This window comes from Chaetura pelagica, unplaced genomic scaffold, assembly GCF_000747805.2.
Source record: "Chaetura pelagica isolate M959 unplaced genomic scaffold, ChaPel_1.0 scaffold222, whole genome shotgun sequence".
Classification (NCBI taxonomy): Eukaryota; Metazoa; Chordata; class Aves; order Apodiformes; family Apodidae; genus Chaetura; species Chaetura pelagica.
Window position 1 is genome coordinate 785,637 of NW_009952711.1, and position 26,472 is coordinate 812,108.

Sequence of the window (26,472 nt, forward strand, 5' to 3'; positions counted from 1 at the left end):
ACAGTTTCCTCATTTCAGTACCAGAGCATTTCTTCGGGCAAGCTACAGGTCCTAGTTAAGTGTTAAGGATAGTACACCTCTGAAGGTAGGCAGCATGAAGTCTGATACATTAATTCATTGAGGGCTGGAGAAATTGCAGAAGGTGTCAATTAATCTGTCACCCTCTTACTAAATCAGAAAAAGCACCATAGGGCATTCCATATGAAAAAGGGTGAAGATCAGTGTTTTGGTGAATTTACCTAACTCGTGGACTACTGGCTTTGCCCAAATTACAGCCATGTGGTCTATATTTTGTGATCTCATGTATATGCATGCGTGCACCCACAGGCACACTATCCATACCTTATTTAACACACTTGAGCAACTATTGCATATGGCCTTGGAAGGGGTTCATTTCTCAGCCTGACTGAAGCTTTAAAAAGTTACTTATGTTTAAGCATTATTATAGTAGTACAAAGCTGGCTCGAGATGCCTAACTTTTATGGCACATTAATGATTGAGAGATGTTTGTGTTTTCCTCAACAGGGTGATTTCAGTGATGCAGCCTTACGCTTTCTTTTTTCCTTAATGTCTCCCATTTCTCCACTAGAGGACACTGCTGGCAGAGACAACTGCATGGCCTCTTAATCCGTAGAAGTAATACATCTAGTTACAAGTCCAATTGTCTTTTTTGGAAGAAAAACGCCTACATAATATTTTATTTTGTTTAATACTGATATAACTTCTAAGGCCAAAGATACTACCTGCTAAATGAGTTAATTTAAAAGCAGAAAAAAAAGTTTTGTGTTTAGTTATGGCTCTGTTCAAAACAGGCTTTAAATATTGTTCATTTTTCTGTTGGACAAATAGGCTCCAGTTTTGTTCAACATCAGTTCTCCTGTTGGAGGCTGCCTATATCTTTCTGCCATCAGGTTCAGTCAATTCTGTGGCACTTCTCATACCAATGTGCTGAGAAATTAAACAGCTTTTTTTTCCTCCTGAGCTTCTTACAGCAGCTTCTCTCCTGGTTCTGCTGCGTTAGGTTATTTACATAGGTGGTCAGTATGTATTCTGTCAAGACTTATCATACAGGGCAATCATACAGAGTGTTCTATAGGGGAAAATAGAAGTAGACATGCGTACAGTATTCATAAAGAAAAAAAAAAGTAGCCACGTGCCCATAGTTAGACATATTTATGAGACACTGTTGTTTGTGTTCTCTGCATTTAATACTAGTCTGTAGTGCAGGTGGGGTGGCCAGTCTCCAGTGTTTGAGCAGCAGTTGGGCTCAGCTGCTGTGGCAAGAGCCTCCCAGCAGCAAGGGTGACCTCTGGCAGGAGCTGGCAAGGCAGATTCATGGCTGTGGGAGAGAGCAGGGCAGAAAAAGACCCCAAACCCCCATCAGTCCTTTGCCCTCTCCACCTCCACCCTTGCTACGGCGCATGGGACCCTGCGGAGTCAACGGTCCTGTCATCTTGTGACCTGCTGCCTTTCTCTTACTTGTGTGATATGTGTCTTTTCACTCTTAGTCATATCAAGTTTTTGATACATAGTGTTTTGCTTTACAACCAAAAAGCCTGCTTTTATATTGGGTTGCGGGCATTTCGTGGTAAACTCTTTAAACACTCACTATCTTAACTGCTTTCATCAACATCTTTGGGTTTTGTTCTTTATGAAAGTAGTTTCTCTTCTTACTTTTTATAGATAACGAAAAGTTATAATTTCAGGCTTATTTTTAGCTAAACATATGATGTATTTCTGTACAGGATGGACAATTTTTTTAATCCATCTATGAATTTTTCAACTTTGGATACTCCTACAGTAGCCAGTTCCAGAGGTACAGTGATATCACTTGAAGGCAAATCATTAATCAAATGGAAAGCTGAATTATAACAGTTTAAAATGAATTACAGTAAAAATCCAAACTTTATCAACTGTGTTGAACTGCAAAACTTACTAAGTCTGTTTTACCAGCGAAAACTAGAATTCAGGCCCTTGGAACTCTGTATTTTACCACCAAAAGTTGAGTAATTTTGCTAACACAGAAGGTAACATAGAGAATCCTGTATTTATGCATCTCATCTTGGAAGTGTTCATCTAGTCATTAGCCATCCTTAGGAAAGTGCAGAAACGGAGTTTAGGAACATGAACTCGGGAATTGATGAAGCAGATTTAATTGATGGAAACTTTGAGATGGAAGTAACCCTCCTCAAAATGAATTCCCTTCTTTAAACCCTTTAACTGTGAGATTTTTAATAAATACATGTTCAGCACTGAGTGCTAACGATGCGCAGTGCCAGGAAAACATGATTTGAAGAAGGCTCAGCAGTGTTCAAAGTCTGGAGTATGGTTGTCTACTGGCTGAAGTCTGCCAGAGGTGAGGTCAACCCTCTCTCAGTTAATCTCTTTTAACAACCCATGGAGTGAGATTAGCATCTTGCGTTCTCTGCATGATACTCTAAGAGGAAGACCATTACCTAGGAGGGTTATACAAAACATGGAGTTATACAAAAAATGGAGTAAGATGATAAACCTTGTCAAAAAACCACACAACAATATCAACTTTCACAGCAACAGGTTACAACTTAGTAAAATTGTACTCTCAAAACAACAGTTTACAACTGACAAAAGCTAAGCAAAATTAGAAATGTTATCTGTATGTGCTGAGAATAAGGTTAGAAACAAAGAGGGAGGGAAGGAAAGAGAGAGAGGGAGATGAAGCGAGAGAGAGAAAAAAAAAAAAAAAGGCCATAGAGAAGATCTCATCACCCTTGGATCCAGCAGCAATCCTGGCAGGCCACTGTGGCCCTTGGATAGTGGGTGCGCACACCCAGCATTCCCAGGCTGCCCCTTTGATGCCATCTGGCTCTCCCTCTTCTGGGTGAGGCTTGGCCAACTTTGCACAGACTCAGTGTTGGGTTCAGGAATGTTCTGGAAATGTGAAGGTGGGGAGTGGGGGTCCCTGTGATCATTCAGTCCCCCCAGCAGGGTTGACCAAGCAATGACCTTTGTTTCTGTGCACATAACCTGTTTGGTGCCCTTACACATGGCTTTCACAAGCAGGTGCTCTGCCTCTGCAGGGTCCATCTTGCTCCTACTTATCAGGGTGGCCTCCCAACAGGGGGCTCCCCTTGCAAGAACAGAAACCAGATGGCTTATCAAACAAGGACCCCACCAAAGAGCAATGTCCAGTTGTCAGGGTGGCTGTTTTGAGACGATTTTTCGTTTTGGGATTCTACAATGGTGCATTGTACTGTAGCTACTGTCTTAATTGCCTGTAGTCTAAACTGCTACTAGTAGTAGAAGCATCACCCAATAGGATCAACTATGGCAGCAGATTTGGTGGTAGCAGCACAGTGGCTGTGAGTTCAAAGAGCAGGCAATATGCAAACAGAGGAGGAGCTCTTTGGACAGCGCTTTCTACCCAACAGCCATTTCCTGTCACTGCCAGGAGAAAGTCAAGAGGTCAGATGTATGTTGTGTGTTGCAGGTTGGAAAAGGCACCTCTTTATCATCAATAATTCGTTTGCTCAGAGTTTCTGTAATCGGTGGATTAACCTTTTCCTCAAGATGAACATCTAAAAAGGAACTTGTTGCTAGAGGTCAGCCACAGACTATTTTTTAACTTGTTTGCTGGAAATGGTATTAAAAGGCAAGTTTAGTTCACAGATAAGCTCTGCAGTGTACTTATTCCAAGATTATTTAGAGGTTAATTTACTGTGCACAATGTGTGTAGTTGATTTCTGCTTTTGTGGGATGTGATTGAATGTTTCAGCTTCTAGGTCATTTGTGCTGTACTATTTGTGGCCTTTTGCTCTTTTTTTTTTTTTCCCCTTTTGTGTCAGTTTAGAGCTAATACATCATATCAGAATGGATATAATGGATATAGATATATTCTGAAGTATGCAGAGTTTCTTCACTAAGCATTTACAGTACAACAGATAAATGTTTTAATGTCATTAAAGTACAGGTACTGATTTCTCAGTGGTGAGATGTCCTACTCAGACACATTTATACAAATGAGCAGATGTCAATTTAGAGATCGTAGTAAAGTGATTATTATTATAGTTTCTAAAGAACTGGAGTTAGCCTGATGGCATATGTACAAAATTCTACATCTGATGGGTAATGGGCAAATAGTCTGAGGGAGCTCCCAAGGCAATCCCTCTGACAGCTGTCTGTAGGCTTCAAGTGCTCTTCACTGCAGGTCTTTAACGAACCGTTGCTCTATTTGTCTTCTCCCACATAATTGTATTATCTTTAGTTTTGCACTGGATTTCATCGTTTCCATTCAGCTGCAGCCAGTGCTGCTTTCTAGTGAAAAGCTTTCAATAGTGAACTGTCACGGGCAGTTAAGACTCAGTGTTGCAAGAGATCTGTAACTTTCTTACTCACTGTACAGTTTCTTGTCCAATAAACTGTTGAGAGAGAACAGGACAAGATAACATAATTGTGCTTTTTATATATTGGTTTGGGAACTTCTATTTATGAAATCATTCAGGAAATTCAAACTGGCCTTAGTTAATGAAACTGTAGAGATTTAGGAGCAGATGTTTGGTGTTAGAGACTTAAACCATCATCCTTGCTTTCCTCCTTTAATTGATGCACCTACTAGATGCCCTGTTATTTCTAAACAGACTAAACATTTATTTTTAATAAGCACAAGTGCTGTAGTGCTCAGTGCTGTCTTTTGCAGTATCTATAGCACAGTTCTTATTTTTGCAAGCAATATCGGTTGTTTTCCATCATGCCACTTAGCATGACTGTCAGCAGATGTCATGGAGTTCACTAGTTTACCTGCTTCTACTTTATGCCTTTCACTGACTCTTGAGACTTCTCAAACAGGGTTGTGAGGGTCTTGTTCTCGTTAACAGAAATGTGATTTTGCTGTTGAACTGAGAAGACACTGCAGAACTTAGAAAGAGATGATGTAAATAAGGTTTATCCTATTCAATGAGATAATACAGTAGTTAAGTAAGGAGCCCTATCCAGTGTGGTTTACCTTACAATATGGGCAGAAGTTTAGAAACAGAAAACTGAATAAAGTATATAATTTGCATAGACAGATGTTACATTTATGAGCATGTGACATTCAGCGTTTGCAGGACAGCTTAACTATCAATTTCTTAGCAGTGGCATTGTCCCTAGGCCCTCACTCAATTTTAAGTCCCTTGTCAACAATACACTTTCAGAGAGTAGAGAGTGTAACAGTAAATTCCTCTTTTTTTTCTTATTTTTTTCTCATCTAATTAAAAAAAATAAAGTAAGCTGCATTTTTATAATTGCATTTGAGTAAAGTATCAACCACTTTCTCTTTCACCCCTTCTTAGATGTTTGTCTTCCTTTATACTAAATGTAAGATATGTGAGGTTGCAGCTACTACACCTTAGCTATTGTAGTGAAAAAAACCGGTATAATCCAAATGGCTGAGATGCTGAAGGCTGAGCTCTGCATGGGAGTGTGCAATGTACTGGACATCATGCAGGGAGTGAAGCCCCTTCTGCAAGATACAGCCCATTTGTCACCTTGCCATCTCAGATGGTAGGTAACCATCCTCACCTGATGAAACCACAGAGATTCGTCCATTTGGAGTGCAAGCACAGAAACCAGTGGAGCTGCCTTATCTTTAAGGCTTCAGAATGAGCTTTAAGGTTTCAGAATGTGCACTTAGCTTTGTGGGATAATGTGTGAAGGAGAATTTCTCAAGCCCTCCTTTCTGTACCCATGTGTATAGCATTACCTATAGAGCTTGGGTGCTTTAATGTGTAAGCAATGGATAAGGGAGGAGATCCAAATACACAAATTAATATCTCCCCCCAATGGTATGCAAAGGCTACTGAGCTCTTCTGGGTCATGTTTTAATCCTGAACCAGTTTCCCATTGATGTTCAGTGCTTGAAATTCTATTGTGGGTGAAGTCACTCATTTTTGGAAACCAGTTTGAGATTCTCATGTGGAATAGAATATTTTTACACTACTGATTTCACAAGAGAGAAGTATTACAGAGAAAAAAATGAGTATTTTAATAGAAAATACTATTTTTGGTATACTCTACAGTGATTTTCCTGTGTAAGGTTTTATGTCTGGAGGACTAACTAATGGTTTTTCTATGTACATGTGGAGATACTTGTGTATTTATTTAAAGGGGGAGAGGTAAGAAATGAGGAGCCTGCCCAGAATTCAGTTGTCTGGTTTGTTTTTCTAAGGCAGCTTTGAACTGCATTTCTTAGCCCCTGGCATTTTAGATAGAATCTTCAAACACTAGATAAAAGGCAAGAAGAAAATTCTTAAGATGGATTTCAGCTATATTTTACTAATTAGTTATTATTTCTTCCTTCAGTGAACAGTTTAACAAGTATAGAATATAGTTGGAAGAATTGACTTATTCTTTCAGAAATAGAATATTTCAAATTATTTGGATTTCTTTCAGAACTGTTTTATTCTGAAGAGTTTTAGTTCCTGAGGTTTGTTCCAACAGTCTTTCCAGGTCAGTTTCATCATAGGCAGGACTAGCAGAAAGCATTCTTTTGGCTGGTGAAGGAAAAGACTCTTTTTTAAGTCTACATCAAAATATGGATGGAGAAGGTTTTTCTTAGAGGGAGGCCTTACACTGGAGTATTAAAGTTAGTTCAAAAAGATTTCAAAGTCAAAATGAGGGGTGCTGAAGTTATATTGAAGTAAAGGTGACATGATATAATTTCAGCTGTAAAGCACTGCATTATTTCTGATTCTGCTGTTCTTGATAACTAATAATAATATTTTTTACAGGAGAAATGTATGGAAGTGAGTGCTTTGGTCCAGGACATTGGATTTCACCCAATAATTCCTGCACCAAATTAATAAATTATGATTTAACTAAGATCATATTTTTCTAGGAGATAATCAGATTTGATTTAAAAACTTCAAATGATTGAGAGTCAACTATATCCGAAGTGTATTACGCTTGTCATTAATTACTCTTGGCAGAAAAAAAAGAAATAATTTTATTCTTACCTGAACTCATCCAGTTACAGCTTCCAAATATTAGGTGTTAGTATGCATTAGCAGAAGTCTTCTTCCTATTGAGGTAGTTCCACACTGTGATCCAATCCTGGTTTTACTTTCCCTGACGTAAACTGAATTGTACTTCTGTGGTGCCTCATGATGAAGCAGGTTTCTCTGACCTCATATTTTCTGTTCTACAAAACTTCCAGTTTGCCACGTGGTGTGGTGGGGAGCAGCTGTGTAGTACAGTGGTTTGGTCTTGCTTCTGTCCTGGAATGTTGTACACAAAACCCAAAAGTTGTTACTAATTGATGTTCACTTTCTTTCAGTCTGTGTTATTTTGCATTACCCACTGACTTGTATGAATAAATCAGAGATTTATCCCTGATTCAGTTTTATTTCAGAAGCATACAGTGTGTATTACCTGGCTGCTTTAATGAGTTAATCAAAACCCACCAAAGTAAGAGCAGGGGTCAGCTGGCCTTTTCATGTACTACATTGTTGACCATTCTAGGCTTCTTTTATCTGTGTGTATTTTTATGTACCAAATGTCAGATAATGAGATGGAAACATTATTTTGAACTTTCTATTTAGTCTGCTAATTTTCAAATTTGCCAAACATACTTGTATCATTGGGTAAGTGGTGCTTCTGGAGTTGCCACAGATGCCAAACCCTGATAAAATCCACCCTATCTTGTTAATGAACACACAAACAGTTGTTCCCCATCTGCTGCCACTGTCTGAAAGGTTAGGAAGCCTCTTCCTTCTTGATCACAAAGGACATAATTATTGTCTGTAGAGGAGTCAAGTACAAAGACAGTTCATCCAGTCTGACCGCTACTACACTGCAGGCCACCAAAGATTAACAGCTGCTTCTCCTTTGATTAGGTTAGGTAATAACAGTTACTTTAGTTAATAATTGGATGGATTCCCAGGCCATGTAATTCAGGTTCAGGCTGTCATTTTTTGCTACATGTAGCTGAGCTGTATTATTGGAATGGAGCCTGTAATCCTATTACTCAGTTGTCACTCAAGCCATAGGAGAGGAGAGAAGGGGAATTCAGGTCCATTAAGGTGTTTAACAGGTAGGTAAATAAGTCAGCCACATTTGCCTAGTGTGCAGGGAGCTTTCTGATTGTCGTAATTATTTTTACAAATAATTAATTTTAAGTTTATGAAAATGTTTCTTTAATAATGAATCCATGAAATGATTATGTGATTGGTTGATTGTTATTTGATTACTTTGCCACATATGCATGCACTCTCTGCTGAAGTTACATGATTCATGCACTGTTCTGCTGAAATGAGTGCTGTGTACTCCAACTGACAAGTTTATAATGGTCCAGAGATTAAGAATACATAGTATCACCTCAGCTGTGTTGGTATTCCTCCTGTACAAACCAGATGACTGTATTTTACAATGAAACAGACTTGAGAGGCATCAAGAAAAGATGTTTTTTTCTTATATTGGTTTTGAGTTCTATATCTGATGTAGTCTTGCTCTCTGTTACTGTTTTTGCAGTGGTTAAGACACATCTAAGTGGCATCCCTGAGGTTTTTGGGCTTTCTCCTCTCTCTGTTAAGAATCCCACAGACAGTAATGATATAATAATTTTTGCTTACATGTTCCTGTGACCCTGCTCTCCTGTGTGACCCAAGTAACTTCAGAGCTTTGACATCTTTTTGTATTTACAAATAATTTAAAAAAAATAAAATTGTTTTAAGTAGTTGGCAGTTTCTAAAAGTGCATATAAGCAAGCCAGATTTTCACATGCTGCTTGAAAACTAGATGTACATATATTTTTTTGTTGAATAAACATGAACCCCATTACATTGATCATCTCTGCTGAATAACTTTCTCAGTCTAAATCTTCAGCCACTCGAGGAACAGTTTCTATATTGAAATTATGAAAAGGGTTTCATAAACATCTAGCTAAGTAATTTGGGAGACTAAGTTGGAAGTGTGAAGGATTATTTTGCAGCAAAAACATGTCATACCTGTTTATGCTCCTTCCACTTAGGGTTTTAACATGTACTCCATACAGGATTTGTCATTTTCCATACTTACGTGGTGCCTGATGTGCTCAGTGCCTGGGGTGCTGCCAGAGTGCAATGTAGTTACCTGAATTGGTCTTCCATTCTGACAAAAAATAGAATGGAACTTAATTTAACTAAGAATATTATGGAAGTAAGGACTTTGAAGACCTTACCTCAGTCTACTTCTTTTAAATGTCTGTTTTAAAATTTACCAGCTAATGTAAAGCTTTAGCACTAGAGAACAATAAGTGAATTTAGATCATATTTTCATTATGTGGGTGAATTTTGGAGAGGCAAATTGGATAAGGTAGCCTGCTCCCTTATGATTATGCTTCAGGAAAGATTTCTTCATGTGAATATTTAAATTCTTCAAAATTTAAAAATCACCTCAAATAGGAATTAATTCAGACATATTTTAAATATATTTAAAATAATTTGTTATTATTTGGCTGCTATAATTCAGAGACAGAATGACAATATTTTTCAACATTGGGGAGATTTAATACAGTTTATTCTTTATACTCAGCTCATCTTCCTACCTGAAGTCTCTTATTGTGGGGAGCTGAGGGAATTGCCTGAGCACAATTCATTTTTTCACTGTTTCTTCTGGAATCACAGTGACACAATACTGACTCTGAAAACAGCAGTAATGCAATATTCAAGTGACTCTTCTGCTCCTTTGTGGAAGGGGATGTTTACCCTTTGGTTCCCATGACCCCCAGTGACCCAAGGCCAAGCTCAAGGAGCTGTGCCTGAACCTAGGATTCTTGATAGCAGGATGACCAAGGCCATTCACAGGCTCTGTGCACCAGCAGTTACATTGATCATCAACATTGCCTTTCAAAAAACTGCTTAAAAGCTCTTGGAATTCTCTGTCTTAAAAGAATCCTTGGAGATAAATATACTAAATATCATGCCAAAAGTAGGGTATTCCTACTCTCTGAGTGGCAGTTTTATAGACAATTGTATGCACGCTGAACAAATACTGAGCTTTTGTATCTTTCCCAACTTGCTGCTGACTTGTTTCCTTATTTTAATTTAAGTTTTTTTCCCCTCGCACTTCCATGGACATAGGGGTTTATTTCCTTCATGGCTAAGAATCAAAATGCTGATTAATTTTTATGAGTACTCTAGAGAGGAAAATCATAGGACATAAACCTAAGTTATTTAAAAGTGAGAGAGGTTACAAACTTGCTTTTCTTTGATAGAAAACTGTAGTAATAAAGGAAGTAATTTAAAATGTAAATTTGTTTTTTGCACAGTATATCTGTGTTTTATCAAAGTATTAGAAATGAAACAGACACTGAAAAAAACATGTCAGCATAAGAGGGGATATTGCAGATTGAAGTGGAGGGAGAGCAGGTAGGAAATCGAACAGCTTCAGCCTCTATTTTACATAGATGAAGATCTCTCAATAGGAATTACAGCTTCTTTCAGTGTAGGTCTGGAGACTGATATGTGGGGGAGAAATTAAACCTAAGTTTCTTTCTGGACACTTCATTATTAGGGATTTGTAGAGAAAAAGGAGTTCTCAAAAAAAATCACAGATAAGAAAAGTTTACATTTAAAAAAAAAAAAAAAAAAAAAGACTGGGTTTAGCATTAATAAATAAAGAGTTGAGAAACAAGCCAAGGATGAAAATGTAACCATGTACGATTTCAAGAATGGAGTTATTATTAAGGAGAGAAACAAAAGTGAGTGCAATAAAATGGGATATAACTCAGAGTAATGGGGTGAAATAGAGAAAGGGCATATTTGGTCTAAATGACAGGAAAGACTTCTTCGCCATGAGAGCTAATAGGTTGTGGCATAATCTCCCATGAGAAATAGGGAAAGTGAGAAGTAGGAAGTTCTTGGCACACTTAAAACTGGAATAGTAGTAGCAAATATCCTGTAGCAAATAAATCAGCAGCATCACATAAATGTCTGCCTCGTTTTTGTGCTGCGATGCCAGCGTGCCAGTCACAAGCAGAAATACTCAGACACAGTTTCTCACCCTGGTTATGTGTGTATGTTGATTACCGAGGAAAATGCACCCTTGACATGACAAAATACGTCTTTACACTTGGGATGTTTTAAACTGAATTGAAAACAGAGATACTAGAAATGCCCTGGGCTGTGTCTGGGGGTGCTGGACCACTTGCAGCATTGGTGGAAAAGGAGAGGAAGAGGAGAAGGAAATCCCTGTAACAGCACAGCATTACAGAAAATACGGTGTTCAGCCCTATTATCTGTGCAGCATTTGATGCATATATGTGATCTTTGAAAAAAGTAGCACCTGAGAATTTAAATTCCTGCCCTAAAGAGTACTTTGTGCACTGGCAGGAAAATGTTCTTTTTCAAAGGTGTTATTCATAAAACATGTATTAGGGTTTTTCTGCATTGACAAAACTCACAACAATTGTCTGTCAGGTGCATCTTTTATGTAGGAATTTCAGTAATTGCTGTTGACTTTCTTTTCTGTTTTTCTCTAGAACACAGCAGATCAAATAGCATTTCGGGCTGCAGGGGGACTGACTGCCCTTGAAAGTGTTCTTCAGTCTGTGACTTCTCCCACAAACCTGAATGCGGCTTCACGAATTCCTTTCAAGTAAGTGTAATCACTCCTTCATTTGCCACTTAGAATCTCTAGAATGTTTCTCTCACATCTCTTGCTTCACTTCCTTCTGCTTCTCATAGTCCAGTGTTGAACTGCAAAGAAAAAAAACGGTGCTGTGCCCTATGCTGCCAGGGAAGAGGAAGGACATTTCCACTCAACCTCTGTTTTCTTGATGATTTTATTTCTAGCTGATATATTTGAGCAGTGGGATCCCTAGTTGTACAAAATAAGAAAAGGGAAAACTGTACTAAACATAAGAGAAGGTGCATCTCTTTTGAAGTTAGTCAGTAAAGATGTCTAGTGGGAAGTGGGAATATTTTCAAGGGTTGTAATTCACTGGAGCCTGACTGCTTTTACAGTGAAGCAGGTATAAGATACTACAAGCTGAAAGGGCTTCCACAAACAGGTAAATCAAAATTCTTGGGGATTAGAGGGATTTTGCTTCATTGCATCCAAGAGTAGAAGGGCTTAAATGTCTAAGCCCCCCCCAAAAAAGGCGGTGACCAAACAAATGTCTACAAAAGCTGGTGACTCAAAAGCATGCTTTTTTCCCTAATCTCTGACTGTAATTTGTATCCATTCAAAGACACATATGTACTTTCAGAGGAGAAGGAGAACGTTACTGAAAACATCTTGTTTAAAGTTGGTGAGATGGTGTGAGGATGTATTAGTTCTCAAAGGAACTTGTGTGCCAGTACATGCAGCCCCAAGTCACCCATGTTTGTATAACAAAACACACTCAAGGAGATTTATCAGAGGTTCTCCTTGCCCTGACAGTTACTGTCTATCTCATACCTATTTCAGACCAGTATAACTGGTTTCTCAGATTCCTGAGCCTATTCATGACTGAATTATAAGAAGTATTTTTAAACCTTTCAAAAATTCTTTAAACATTGTTCAATCAGCACAAGTTTTCACTTATCCATATTTCCAAAAGAAATATCAAGGCATAAAAGTGATTAATATAAGCTATGCTGACAGCTTTTTAATATTAAAAAAATCTTCTGGAGAACTTGGCTCCAGTACTGAAATACAGGGTTTCATTCAACTTTGCAGCAAGTGGCAGTCTCCAGCTTATAGACATCTGAAAGTATTGCTGTTTGGAAGTTATTCATCAGGTTGCACATAATTTAGCACAGGATCTTGCTCTCTAAAGCTAGAGGTCTTTTCTTGCAGTTTTTTTCTGCAAGAGTCTAGCTTAGAGTCTAACTTGCAGAGTCTAGAGTCTGCGAGAAGTGTCTGAACCCTGGCTGAGTGTTGCAACTCAACTCTCAAGAGCTAGCAACCATTCCAGGGCACAGGACTTTCTATGAGACCTGCTCATTTGGAAAAAAAAACACAACAAAACATGCTAATGGATATTGCTGTGGTCTCATTGAAAGTATTTAAGAAATTCTTCAGATGTTTTGCTTTAAATACAGAATAAGAGTTTCAAAAACAAAGGATAATCATAGAATATATTCAGCTCTTTAAAGGAAGGAAATGTATATCATGTTTCTCCTCATGTAATTTCTGAAACAAGTTTGAAAGTATTTTTCTTTCTTTTGTGTAAATATAATTTACATTATTTAAATATAATACACTCTCCTGACTTCTTCAACTTTGAATCTAGCAAAGCAGCAGTTTTCTCTGTTTAAAGGCAAAGTAAAACCATGTGGAAAGAAGTTGAATTAAGACCTTTCATTAATTGCCCTCCAGTCTTTCTCTAGCCAAATATATTCTGCTGAAGGCCACTACTGTACTTAAGATTGTGTGCTCTTGCAATGTTTAACCATTTGTACTCATCCTAAATCAGGAATCTGTTCTTTTGTGATCAGGAGAAGCCTATTTACAAGTAGGTGAGGAGATTACATGGGCTATTATCTACATCTCTCTTTCTCCAAAACCCTGGCAGTATGGTGCAGCTCAGAACTTTAATCCCATGTCTACAAGATAAAGCTTTATTATCTAAAGATTTAACAATATGCCTGTTGTTTTGTACTACTGTCCAGACTGGTAGTTAGACCAGCAGGAGGGCAAATGCTGTGAAAAAGATGTGACATTTATGAGACAGATGATACATTTGGTGTTAGGACAGTTTTTCTCCCCTTCAAATAAATCACTGAAAAAGGAGAAGAGAAAGGAATGGATTATAGTAGGTTTTATAATTTGTGTAAACATACAAATTAGTGTCCTACAGCGTTGTTTCTTAAAGTAGCATTTTGTAATTTTCCTGAATGTGTTCAGTTCTCCACAAAATAAGACAAACTCAGCAGATTTTCAAGAGGTTTCAGAGTCTTTTGGTATATTTCTTGAGCTTCTACTGAAAAGCAAATGGGAGCTGCACAGCAAAACAGTGTAATGACTCGAGATCGGGACCAGAAGTTGCTTATGGGCATCTCATTTAGCCCCTTTGTGCCATGACACTTTACTGGCCTTGAAAATTGTAACAATGAGGTTTGTAAGATTTGTTTAATTAGCATTTGTAACATACTTCGAGTTCCTTGGGTGACCAGCATTTTTAAACAGAAGTTAGCAGTATTTGCTGAGGGACAAAAGAAGGCTTTTGTTACAAGTTAAGGCATAATTAAAGTCAGTTTTATTATAATGTATCTTCTCAATTAATACAGTTTCTTGCATCATTTATTTAGAGCAAATATTACCAGGATAAAAATGCTCAAACCATAATAATATGCCTAAAAAGCAGAAAATATTCCCTGCACAGTATTGTGAATGACATTGATACAATTACTTCTTTCAGTAAGAATTTGAGCTGAGAACTGTTTTTATGGCTTTTTCTTTGTAATTTTTGCTTGGTTTTATGAGCATCCATTTCTTAAGCTGTGCTGTTACTGTTCATGCAGCTCTATAGGATTGTTCACAAAGTTTTTTTTATGTAAAGTGCAAGACAAGCTTTCTTATTTTCTTGTAAGGTTATTCCGTCTAGAGATACGTTCATTGTGAACTAGCAGTTGGAGCAAGGACATAAAGATACTCTCAAGAGAATGACCTCCTAGCCAGTTCAATATCTGAAACCTGCAGCATCTGTCTCTCTCCCTGGCCTATTCTTGCTGGCTGTCTCAGAGCTGGATTTCGAGCTCTCAAAGCTCAAGAATAAAGCAATGTTGCCCTCCTGTGCAGTATAGGAACAAGTTCTATTCTTGAAAGGAGCTCTGTGAACCATTAAAAAATCCTTGGACTGAGAGCCAGATCTCTCAATTAAACCAGTGATAAGCCAGAGACTGGAGAATTTTGGTAGAAGACTTTCTGATTTTATCACATCTGTAAATGCTGGGGTAAATTAATTGTTTGGTAGTTACCTGTCATGCAGTAGTTTATTCAAAAGTACAGTAAGGTTTCAGAATCAAACTTCAATCTGTTTTAGAAATGTCTTGAAGGAGAACTGGTGCTGAGTTTTCTCTTCTCTCTATCAGTTGTGAATAGACTTCAGCTGGAACCCTTTTTAAAATCAGACATCCTTATATAATGTAAAATACAGACAAAATAGTCATTGATCATGAGTGTTTGAGAGTTCCTGATGCTGTAATAGGCTGCATGAGTGAAGAATAAGGGCTTGTATAGTCTTTAAGAGTTAAAATTGGTATTTTTACATTAAAATAATTTGGTTTTGTTTCAATCCGTGTTCTTACGTTGATTTAGTTCTTTAACCATTCCTCTCTACAGCCATTCTGTGCAGTGTTTTTCAGTAATAGCTCACCTCCCACTTCTTCTTAACTCAGCTTTTGAATACTGTGCTGTTGATGATGCCTTGATATTTAGAAAGCAAAAGTTGTGAGTTCTCACCCATGTATCCTGGTGCACTGTGGTGGGCATATTGGATACAGTTGCTGCCTCAGTATTTTGAATAAAAGTTTAACTTGTTTATATCAGGCAAATTAAAGAAAGTGCTAGCATAGAAGAAGAACACATACATGCATGTAAAGTGTTGAGATCTAGCTAGAAAATGTTGATTAAAATGAATCTTCATCTTTCTTCGTACACGTGTAAAATAAATATAACATACAGATGCGTATTTTTGTCTAAAGACTTCTTTTTGAATCAAAGTTTGTGGACCATAATGAGTGTTTTTATAATTGGATTTACTCTAGAGGAAAGCCTTGCATCAGCAGGCAGACTTACTGTGTGGTTTGAGTATACATGCTGTCTAACACAGCTTTAAAGCTGATTTGCGGGTGTGATACAAAGTTTAGAGCAACATCAGTAATCAATAACCAGCTGCTTTGTGGGAGGCTTGTATTTGATTACTTCAAACTGCTTTTGATATCTCTTGAGATAAAAGATTTTGAATTAAGAGCAGTTAAGACATTCCAACAGAGGAAAAAAGTGGTAAGAAATGTATTGAGTTTTCCATCCCAGAGAGTTTTACTGGTGGTTAAATAAAGTTCTGGCTTGCCCTTCGCAGCACTGCGCTTGTCTCAGAGGCCTTGTGCAGAAATGGTGACAGTTGACAGCTGTTGTTCCCTTAATAAGATTAAAGTAAAGAAATTAGTTGTGCTGTCTTTAGTCTGCCATTTAACACTGCTAACCACCTGGGGACAGCTTCTGTGCTGACACTTCCCATTTTGAATTAAAAAACAAATTGTGGAATTGAATCATAGTCCAGAGCGTGCCGTGATTAGAATGTACTTAGATGAACCATAGTTAGCAAGCTTATGTTATCAATTAAAAGAACCCTCTGTATTGTTGTGAAAAATTAATTTGACATCCCTTTGCTTACACCACTTTCTCAAATGTATTATTTGGGTCTCTGAAGCGCGAGTACTTTTTCTGACATGAGATTCAGTTGGGAAAGAAAAAACCATGACACATTATTACCGTGGAATTTTTTCTTTGAATAAAATAGGAAGTTTTTGTGTTTTCAAATGTAAAATGATCCTGTTAGGAATTAGAAATTCCTATACAATATCAAATACATTATTGCAGTGAATGAACTAAATTGTATCAGAAGCTCTGAAATGCTGTCAAAATTATCAGTTAACCTACCACGTTCATATTGTACTCTTCAGGTAAATGATAATGCTTATATTTAAAGAGAATTGATCTTTATTTTAGAATAGCTAATAAAATGACTGATGCTGATTTAAAGTATCTACTTCTCGACTGAAAATAGAAACTACCGATATAGCTGTGTATCTCCTTATCCCTGTAAACACACCTACATGGAGGAATAATCTTCCATGAAAAGTAAAAGCAGATGCCTAATGACAATTTTTTCAGCATTACTGATGAAAGTGAAATAAATACCTTTATGAAATAAATACCTAAATACCTTTAGGATAGGAAAAGAGAATCCTCTTGGAAGGCAGGTTTTAAAACATGTTCATGAAGCATGCTACTTGAATTCTGTAAAGGTGTTTTCCTTGTAGGGTAAAAAAATGGTGAAATAGGTCAAAATTAACCTGCCTTTGATCAATAAATAATGCATTAATGTTGTTTTCATATAATGTAAACTACGGATTGAAACTGACTTAATTAGGCAGTAGAGTACAATTAATTACCAGTACAATAAAATTAATATAACTGGTAAGGTGGTGATATTCAGAATATTAACAAAGGTGTAACTGTTCTTTATGTGTTAACAGAAGAAACCAAACAACCTAACACTGCTTTTTTAAAATTCAGAATTATTTCTCCAACTGAAGAAAAGACAATTCAGTATACAAATGAAAACAATTGCACTCTAAATATTCTGGCCTGTGAGCATTCTTGGCTTGAGAAACACAATGTATGTGCATAAGGTGCTTCCATGTCTGCTCTGCAGAGCCATGCTCAGTAGCTGGATGCACGACAATGGACACAGCAATTGCTAAGCAGCCTTCCTTGCTATGTAAATAACCTTGTTGATTCAAAAGATATTTTAGGAGAAAAATAAAGCATAAAACTCAACTCTCTCTTGATAAGCATGTTGAATTAGTCTACAGCTTGTTATGTTAAATATCAGCTTTGATGATTTCTGTATAATTTGTTGCAGTTGCGCTCTTGTATGACCTTTTGACAGTGTTCCCAATTTATTTTCTTCTATGGAGTTTATTTGAACTTAGTCACATTTATTCACATGTTAAAAAACCCCAACAAAGTAAAAGTTGTTTTCCTTTTGGTTTACTTTAGACAAACAGTTTTAATTTCTAGCCATCTGTATTTATTATTGTATATATTCATGATGCATTTGTGTTGTGTCTCTGTATGCATATTTGTATAGTAACAGTGATAGCTTTTGTAGTAAGCCAAGTTCAAGAAGTTCTGTTGTGTTTATCCTGGAATACTGTTATCCATGGTCAGATCTGTCTTCTCTATGAGTGTGTTCTATAGGGCTTGTCCCACCTTCCCTGCAAATCCTGGTTTGAGAAAAACGTTTTAATTAGGGCAAACAGAAAAATCAAATGATTCAAAGAATAATTTAGGCATGTTTTGTACATCTGGAGCTTTCTGTGACTGGTTGTGTTTATGATTTTCTGTTCCTCCATTTCAAACCCACAGGTGTGGGTCAGCTGATGCTGTTGCAGTTATACAAATTTTTAGTTCTGTTTGGAATCCCAAGTTTAAGAAAATGAGTGTGAATTGCTAAAAGGTTGTTTTGTGATGTGCTTCCATTTCTTTGCTTCTGGTGTACCGAAGATAAATGTAACATTCTTACTTTTCTTTTTCTTCCCTTCTGTTTTTTTAGATCACTCTGCAATACAGTACATGCTTACAGCCTCGCCTGCATTAATTGCACAGAAAACTGCACCTATGTTCTTTTTAGTAATAAGATCACTTTTCTAATGGACTTTTTGATACACCAGTTTACGGTAGGTAAAATAGCTGGCTTAATTTAGGAAATTTTGTGTGCTTCACAAACATATTGGAATATTTGGAACATAAGAACACCAGGAGATATATGAGAATAGGTGCTCAAAAGAATAAGATAGTCTTGGATATATTTGGTAACTATATCTACTGTATGTCTATACAAATGGATATACTTCTGCTAATAATTCTGCAAAAGCACATGCACCAGGAACTCTGGTGAGTGGACAGTGTTCTGTCTTTTAACATTTTTCTGAGGTTTTCTTATTTAATTCAAAGTAATATTTAAAGTACAGAAAATTCTGAGTTATCTGTGTGTGTCTTTTAGTTTCGGGAGTATTAAGTCAGGCCAGTATGTTGCTGTAGTTTGATTTGCTGAAGTGCTTAAATAGCAGGACTGTTTAACTGCAGAAGTTTTAATTTTCCAATGTTTCATTTAATTTGAAATGTCATTAAATATTTTATTTGAAAACTCATTTTTTATTCATACTGACCTGCTCATCATAAGATATTTAGTCTTGCTTTTCTACTTATAAATTGTGTGTATGTATTTTCATGAGCCAAGCAGTTTGTTAATTGAAAAGTTATGTACATACTTTAAATAATTTAAATGAGGCTGTTAGAATCAACAAGCCATAGGACTGTTGATGAATGCTTTAGATAGTCCAAAAGTCTTTGACACAAAGAAAACCTGAATGCAACCTGTGCATTCTCCTCTAAGTAGCTGCCAGCTTATTGTTCTTCACCAAATCTATCCAAGAGGATTCCAAGTATTAGATTTCAAACATGCTTAGTGAAAGGTGGGTGTGTTGTGCTGGGCTGGTCACAGCACTGCTGGCTCTCATCAGAGAGCTAGAGCACAGGCTGCTGGGTAATTACACAAGAGATGAAATCCTTCAGCACTTTACAAGTGACAAGATTCATTCTGATGCCAAACACCTTTCCTTTTCTCAGTGTAGCACTGTGAAAACAGCCTGCACTTTTCCCAAAGAAATACAGAGAGTATTTCTTAGGGAATGTTGCCCACCTAGAGATCAGAGGTACTACATAAGAAAAATTGACTACACCTAGATCTGGTTTCAGTCCGTTGCCAAATACCAGCCTTGAATTGCAGCAAAACTGTAATTAAAGCTTAATGTTCCCCATGATCCACAGTGGACTTTTCTTTCCTATGCATAAAGTCTCTTGTGTTCTCTTCAGGCAAAATTGGCCCTTAAACCAGGATATCTTTGTAGCTCCATGAATTACATATTTATGTACAAAAAACCAATTACAGTCTTCCTTTTCTAGCCCTGATTTTTCACTCTTGAAAATATAATCAATCAGATCAAGTTTTAATTTTTCTTTTTTACAAAAAAGAAATGGACAAATGGAAAGCATTTTTTTTAATTGGATCAAGCTCTGAATGCCAAAATATTAAAGCACAACCCTCCAACTAATTTAGCTGACTGCAGTATTCCTAATTTGTGGAGCTGTATGATGCTCCCTGTGCCTGTGTTGTATGCAGTTCCACTTACTCTTGGAAAATAAACCCCAAGTAATACCAGGAGTAATAAATGAGAACATTTATTTGCAAGGTTTTCACAAATTGTTTAACAAGTTTGCCAGTATTTCCTGCATACAGAAACAGAACAAATCCAGTTTTCAGAAACCTTTAAATGTATTCTTGAATATAACGAGTATAACCTTCTGACCAATTGAGTGTTGTTTTTGTTTTGGTTTTGTTCATCAAAATCAAATGCAATGTCAGCTTCACTTTTGCTACAACTCAGATCTAAGTGTTTTAAAGAATAAAATTCAAAACAGTCACTTCTCATTGGTGACAAAATGTTCATTGTTCTTTACAAAGGTGTAACATTTTTCTCCTCAAAGTATTACGTGAAGACTTTTTTTATTTTTATTTATTTTTATTTTTATTTTTATTTTTTCCCCTGCAGTGAAAGCCTGGGTACCAATGGGAAATGGTAGAAAACCAAATGTAGTGTCATTCTTATTTTTGTGACACCAAACTTGCCCAAGTTAATGATTAAAAGTGTCCTGTTTAGACCTTCCTTTATCTCATAGCTAAGCAGACTGGTAGGAAACATTCTCTAGACTTTACTTTGCATTTTACCTTTCTTAGCCTCCTGAGCTCAGGTAATGCCTGAGCTGGTGTCTGTTGAGGTCTCCTGATGCCAGTGGTTAATGGATCAGACCTTCCCACTTGCATTCATAGATGTCCTGTGCTGATACTATAACCTCATTTATGTACAGACTGATAGCTCTGCTCTTCTTTGTCTCCTGTGCCTAGGAGATAATTGTGAAATAATGAAAAATTTTCTAATTGTATATTTTGGAAGATTTCACACTGAGAGAAACAAGTAACTGGACAGACCTATAAGTATATAAGGATAGTTTTGTTTTTTCTAGTCAAGTGACAGCTGTCATGCACTTTTCTGTGAAGATATCTGAAAAAAAGCCATATATATAAACCACACAAATCTGTGCCTGCATTTGTAAATTATTGCAACTGTTTAGTAAACAGATTGAGGTTTGCGTTTTGTTGGGTTTTTTTAATCTGAACTTTTTATTATTTCATTATAAGAAAAGCATAATAGTTTGTTTTCTAACTAGATGTTCTCAGATAGACCAAAAGGAAATTTCAGAAACAAGCTGGAGAAGATCACCTTGTCCGGTAAAAATTCTGAGATTTTGTTCATTCATGCAGATCTTTCCCATCACAGCATACCTGCTGTTACCAGTTAAAGCATAATGCAGATCAATACTCATTAAGAGTTAGAACTTGAGGCTGTGAAGGATTATGCTTTTTATAAGACAAATAAAAACATAAATGATTTTTCAGTGACAGAGCTCTGTGTTGCTAATTGGAAACTCTGTAATTTTTTTTTGTTAGCACGTTAGCATGTGCTCTGATATGCAGAGGCACTTTTGGAGACATGAGACAGAATGGAATAACATTTTCAGCTATATAAAATTTGTGCCTAAGTGCTTTACTGGACTGGGGCCATATTGTTCAGCATCTTGGAGCATTAAGTCCTAGATATTGGGCAGAGCTGGAGAGCTAATGGCAGCTCAGCACAAGCAAAGGGAATCCCTGGGCAAGGGGGTTTCTCTGCTGAAGGGCTGAACAGTTGTATGGAGACTGTACCAGAGCTGCAGGGCAGGTTATCAGAGTGTTCTGCTTCAAAAACTGATTTAAAGTGAATAGGAGTCTTCATTAGGCCCAGCATAGGCAGCCATCATAAATGCTAAATTAGCACTGAGGTCTTGGATGTGTCAAAGAGTAGAACAATGGTTACATTTTCCCTGATTTTCCTTTGTGATATAAATTTTTTTTATGCCAATCACTTGACAAGTCAGTTTAAGTGTTTAATTGTACCCATAGATGTGTGTCAGTTAAACTGTTAAACCTGAGAAATTAAAATGGGGGAAGTTTTAACATTTCCTCATCAAAAGCCTGTGTTCAACACACCAGTTTCTCTGATTATCATTTACTCCCTCTATAATCAACACAAAGAAACCAGAGCTTGAAAGCTTTCATAATTACACTATTAAATCTTAAGATTTCTTGCTCCCTTGCTTGATGCAATAATCAACAAGTGAAGTGATACATCACTTTTGTAAGCACCCCAATTAATTTTGAACATAAATCTCAACATATTTTCACACTATCCCATTAATTACTTCTTCAGTAAAAGAGCCCATCTTTTGTCACTCATTTGAGTTCATATAAGTGGAGAATATTAAAGGTAGGAATTAAGTGAAAATTTACCCTTTTTTTAAAAAACAATTTCCTTCTATTTTCTCTTTGACTTACACAGTATCAAACCCACATTTGTTCTCCCTTTATACTAATTAACACACACAGACACTTTTACCAAAAGTGAAATGTCAAAAATCAGCTCTGGAATATATTACTATATTAGGAGTAGCACATCTATTTATTTTACAAATTAGGAAGAACAGTTTTATATTAAAGCATGAACTTGCATATCTAAGGGCTACATATTTAGCAAATACATTTCTTATGTGTACATTCAAGTAGAAAACAAAACCAGACATTATCTGTTTATAGTCCTGTTCATTACGGCTAATGGAAGGCTCTACTAAGAGCCTTCTAAGGCAAAATATGAGTAAATCTTTTAAGAAATAAGCTATATATCATTTTTTATCTTAGGTGAAAAAGCAGTGAATGGCATTTGTTAGCAATTTTTAAAACCTGCTACAAAGTCTCTCCATTTACATTGATTTATATGTTGCAAGGTTTAATCCATCAGTTTCAGAAGGCAATTAGAATCATTAGGCATGAATGTTTTTAGTCAACAGAAGTTACTGGAGCAACATAATATTGTTTTTTCTATTGAACTTGAATAAGCAGCTGAAGACTTCTCACTTGCTCTCTTGGCTCCTCACCAGCAGCAGACTATTGCAGTGAGTTTTAAGTACTGACCCGAGGCTCAGAGCTAATGAATAATAAAGAAATGCGCATGTCGTTCTTTGTCACCAAGTGTTACCAAATCCCTCCTGATACCTATACAGGCAGGAAGGTTTGCTGTGGCCTCCCTTCCTTTACCAAGTGTAAGTGATTTTAACCTGGAAGGAAAATAAAATTTCAGCTGCTATTGATCACTAGTGGCAGTGTTGAAAGCCTCAAGCTGTCACGTAAAAGTGCCCCCGCAGGGGTCTGCTGCTCCGTGGAGCCCAGTGAATGTACCTGGGAACCCCACGTCCTGATTGATGTGTCTGTGCTGCCAGTGCTCTGCCTGGAGAACTGCAGGGCTTCCACACACTGCAGTCACTGTTGGATCATAATAGGGCAGGATTTCAGCTGGTTTAAATTACCTTGGGCTGCAGGGGAAAAAAAAATAATGAAAAAAAATATTCAAAATTAAATAAAATTATATTTTCCATGAGGATTTCCTTCCAGATCTGTATCCTGCCTATAGATTTGTCTTCAGATGTATGTGTTGTACATCTGAGCTTCACGGCCTTTTTAGGGGTGGGCTCTAGTTTAATGATTTAGAAAAACTGGATTCTGTTCCTCAGAGGTCTGTTCAGAGAGAGGTGCAGGTTGTGCTTCTGATGTGATTGACAAGTGCCTCACATCTGATGGACAAGGGCAGTGGTCCTCTGGTGATGTTTTATATTGAGATGTTAGGCTGTATTCATGGGACATGTTTTTCCCTTTGTACTTAATAGTTAAAATATGGAGGTATCCATAAAAGTGCTCAGACTTTCTCCACACCTCATTTGAGATTTGTGGGTGGAAAGCATTTCCTATTGTATCTTTTAGAACTGTATTATTCACATCATCCATTACAATATTCCAGTATGTCAGGTTATGCCCTAGAATTTCTGCAATGTTTCTGTCTTCTCAGATAGTTCCTTAGTTGTTTTTTGGGGTTGTTTGTCTCTGGGGGGGGAGGAAGTTGTATTTCTCTCATCAAAAGACCAGATACATTTTTCTGTATCTGGTCAGGATAGAGATTTTTTTGTCTCCCTCCCGGCCTGGCAGAAATTTCTACTTCAACTGCCTTTCAATTTTTACAAAATTTACTCAATTTTTGTAGACTTTGAAAGATTTAGAAGTACTCTTTCTATTTGAAAAAAGGATGGATAAGAGAAATGTGAATCAAAGAAAGTTTCAGAGCCTTGCCTTAAGTGTCATCTGGTCTTTAAGGAGCACTTAGCTCTTTGAAATACCAAGCTACTTTGGGTTAGCTTTAGTAATGAACTGTTCTGACACTTGCTAGAATTCTCTGGCAGGCTTTGGCAAGTGAGAAGGGGAACCACTGTAGTTCACCTGTCTCAATCTAGTGAAGGTTCCCGTCTCACTGGCCTAAAGCAGCTGTGTATTACCCTCTGTTTACCTCAGCAGGTAAGAAAGCGGGTTCTGAATTCAGTTACTATACAGAAGCTCAGCAGGACAACTGAATATCTCCTTGTGGACTGGAAAAATGTTGAATTCCTCAGTGTCCTTTGTCGTCGTTACCAGCTGGCACCTCCCATGGGTTGTCTGTATCTACTGCTCTGGCACTTCAGTGTGCTCTTTCCTAACGGGCCAACTAGTACTGTCCTCAGAGACTTTTTTTTTTTTTTTCATAATTATGGCTTGAGTTTTATAGCAATCAGTCATTGTAGACTAAAAAATTCTGTGTTTTTTCTGGTGTTGTAATTCCACAAAATACTTTGGAAGGATGCTCATCTCAGGATAATATTATAATTCTTTGTTTATTTGCTATGAAGGTGAAAATCCATCAGGGATTAGATCTCATTGCAAAGATCATTCGTGTTGCCTGCAAAGTGTATTTTCTGTGAAGAGCCACCATTGGACCTGCCTTGTCACAAGAACCTTTGCCTTTCAACCTACTCACTGTTGTAGGAGTGTTTGTTTAGGACTCAAACTGTTGAGTAGCCTTCTGACTGTACACTGTGTTTTCCCAAAGTCAACTGGGTGGTTACCATACAACAGTAAATACTATTCCTTTCACAGAAAGTACCTCTCTTTTCTTTGTATTACTGAATGGTTGGTGTATCCTAGACATTTTATGTCTTCAGGGTAGTGCAGTGAGCAGTCAAAATGAACCACCTCAGTAGTTGATTTATTTGCAGTCAAGTTTTAAAAAAACCATAATTTATTTTTTGCTAGTGACTCATCAAAAATCTTGGGTATGCAGAAGAACACCACAGTCATACTAATGAAATACTCTGGTGTTATAAGGCTTTCTTCAGTTCTCATGCACTAAGCACCATTTTTACTTGATTTATTGTGTTTCAGCTTCTGCATAAGGGCTAAAGACTTTTCTTGCAGTGGAAATGCTTGAATGTCCATCAGCACTGCTAGAATATGTTCGTTTATTATTCTTTTTGGTGTTCTCATATGCAACTTCCTAAGTGTTTCTCTACAAACTTTCATTATTTTTACTGAATTGTGATTTTCTTTTTTCTCTTTACTTAGGTTAGTGTTCCAGATGACCATAATGCTACTTCAGGCAGGAGTGTAAATAGGCAGGTATTTGAGGGTTTAACAACAGGACTTCTGAGGATAACTGCTGTGATTTTCCGATGTCTAATCACCAGCTTCCCAGATGGAAACAGCCAGTCTGCTGCACTGAAGATATTACAGGAAGTGAAAAGTAAATCCTCACAAGTGGAAGCCTTCAACAGCAGAGTTCAAGACCTGATCAGGTTAAAAAAAAAATAATGAAACTTCTCTAAGCCTTCTTTACTACAGAAAAAGAAAATAGCAATGATTTAAGAAAGGGACAAACTGCTTTAACTCGTAACAGTAAAAGCAGTTTGTGTGTGTAGTCAAGAAGACTACTGAAATGCTGTAATCTCAAACAAAAATGTTCTCCAAAAAGCTGCAGATACAGAAAACCAATTTTGGACCTTGTTTTTGTGTATTTTCCATGGGTTCCATCTCCTAATTACCTAGGAGTCAGCTTCCGCATTTTCATTGCTTCCTCTCAGTTCTCCACGCCAGCTGTGTGTGACCAGTGCCCCTGTGGTCCTGCCTATCACACATGCATTCATATAAGCTTGCCATAAAATACATAATTCTTATTATAAAGATTGCCAAATAATTCCTATAATCTGATTTCAACTGTTTAATGCAACTATATTTTAATAGCAATTTTATTTTCAAAGCATATTTCTGGAGCAAAATTTCAATCAAAACAACTCAGTGAGTTGTAACAATAGAATAAAAGATAATACCTTGTTTTGCTCATTTTTACTTGAAACTTTCTAAGTCTTTGGTAATAACACTTGTATCTGAATATATGTATTAATTTTTTTAATATATAATTTATATAAAACTGATGCGTATCCATCAATATGTTAGAGCTGCTAAAGATGTATATTTTCACTAGTACGTTGTATACCTACTCATCAGCACATCTTCAGCCCTTTGAAGAGATGAAATTCTGATTATCTGCTGCTGAAAATGTGCCACAGTGAGCATCTTCAGACTTTTCCAAGTCTGGTCTGATGCTGATGGATACAAAAAAGACAGCTGGAGGAGGAAAGCAAAACAAATAGTTGTCATAGATACCAGTGACCTCTAAACTGTATTGTTCTCATGTA

At 37.0% G+C, this 26,472-nt stretch overlaps 1 protein-coding gene across 1 annotated transcript in view; it reads left to right on the forward strand.

The window, feature by feature from the left end:
• SCAPER (S-phase cyclin A-associated protein in the ER) overlaps positions 1-26,472 on the forward strand; it is a 144,958-nt gene that overhangs the window by 82,835 nt on the left and 35,651 nt on the right. Inside the window, exons 23-25 of the mRNA XM_009994363.1 lie at positions 11,474-11,589; positions 18,263-18,386; positions 25,343-25,572. Of these exons, the coding sequence (XP_009992665.1) occupies positions 11,474-11,589; positions 18,263-18,386; positions 25,343-25,572 (470 nt within the window). The remainder of the gene's footprint in view (positions 1-11,473; positions 11,590-18,262; positions 18,387-25,342; positions 25,573-26,472) is intronic.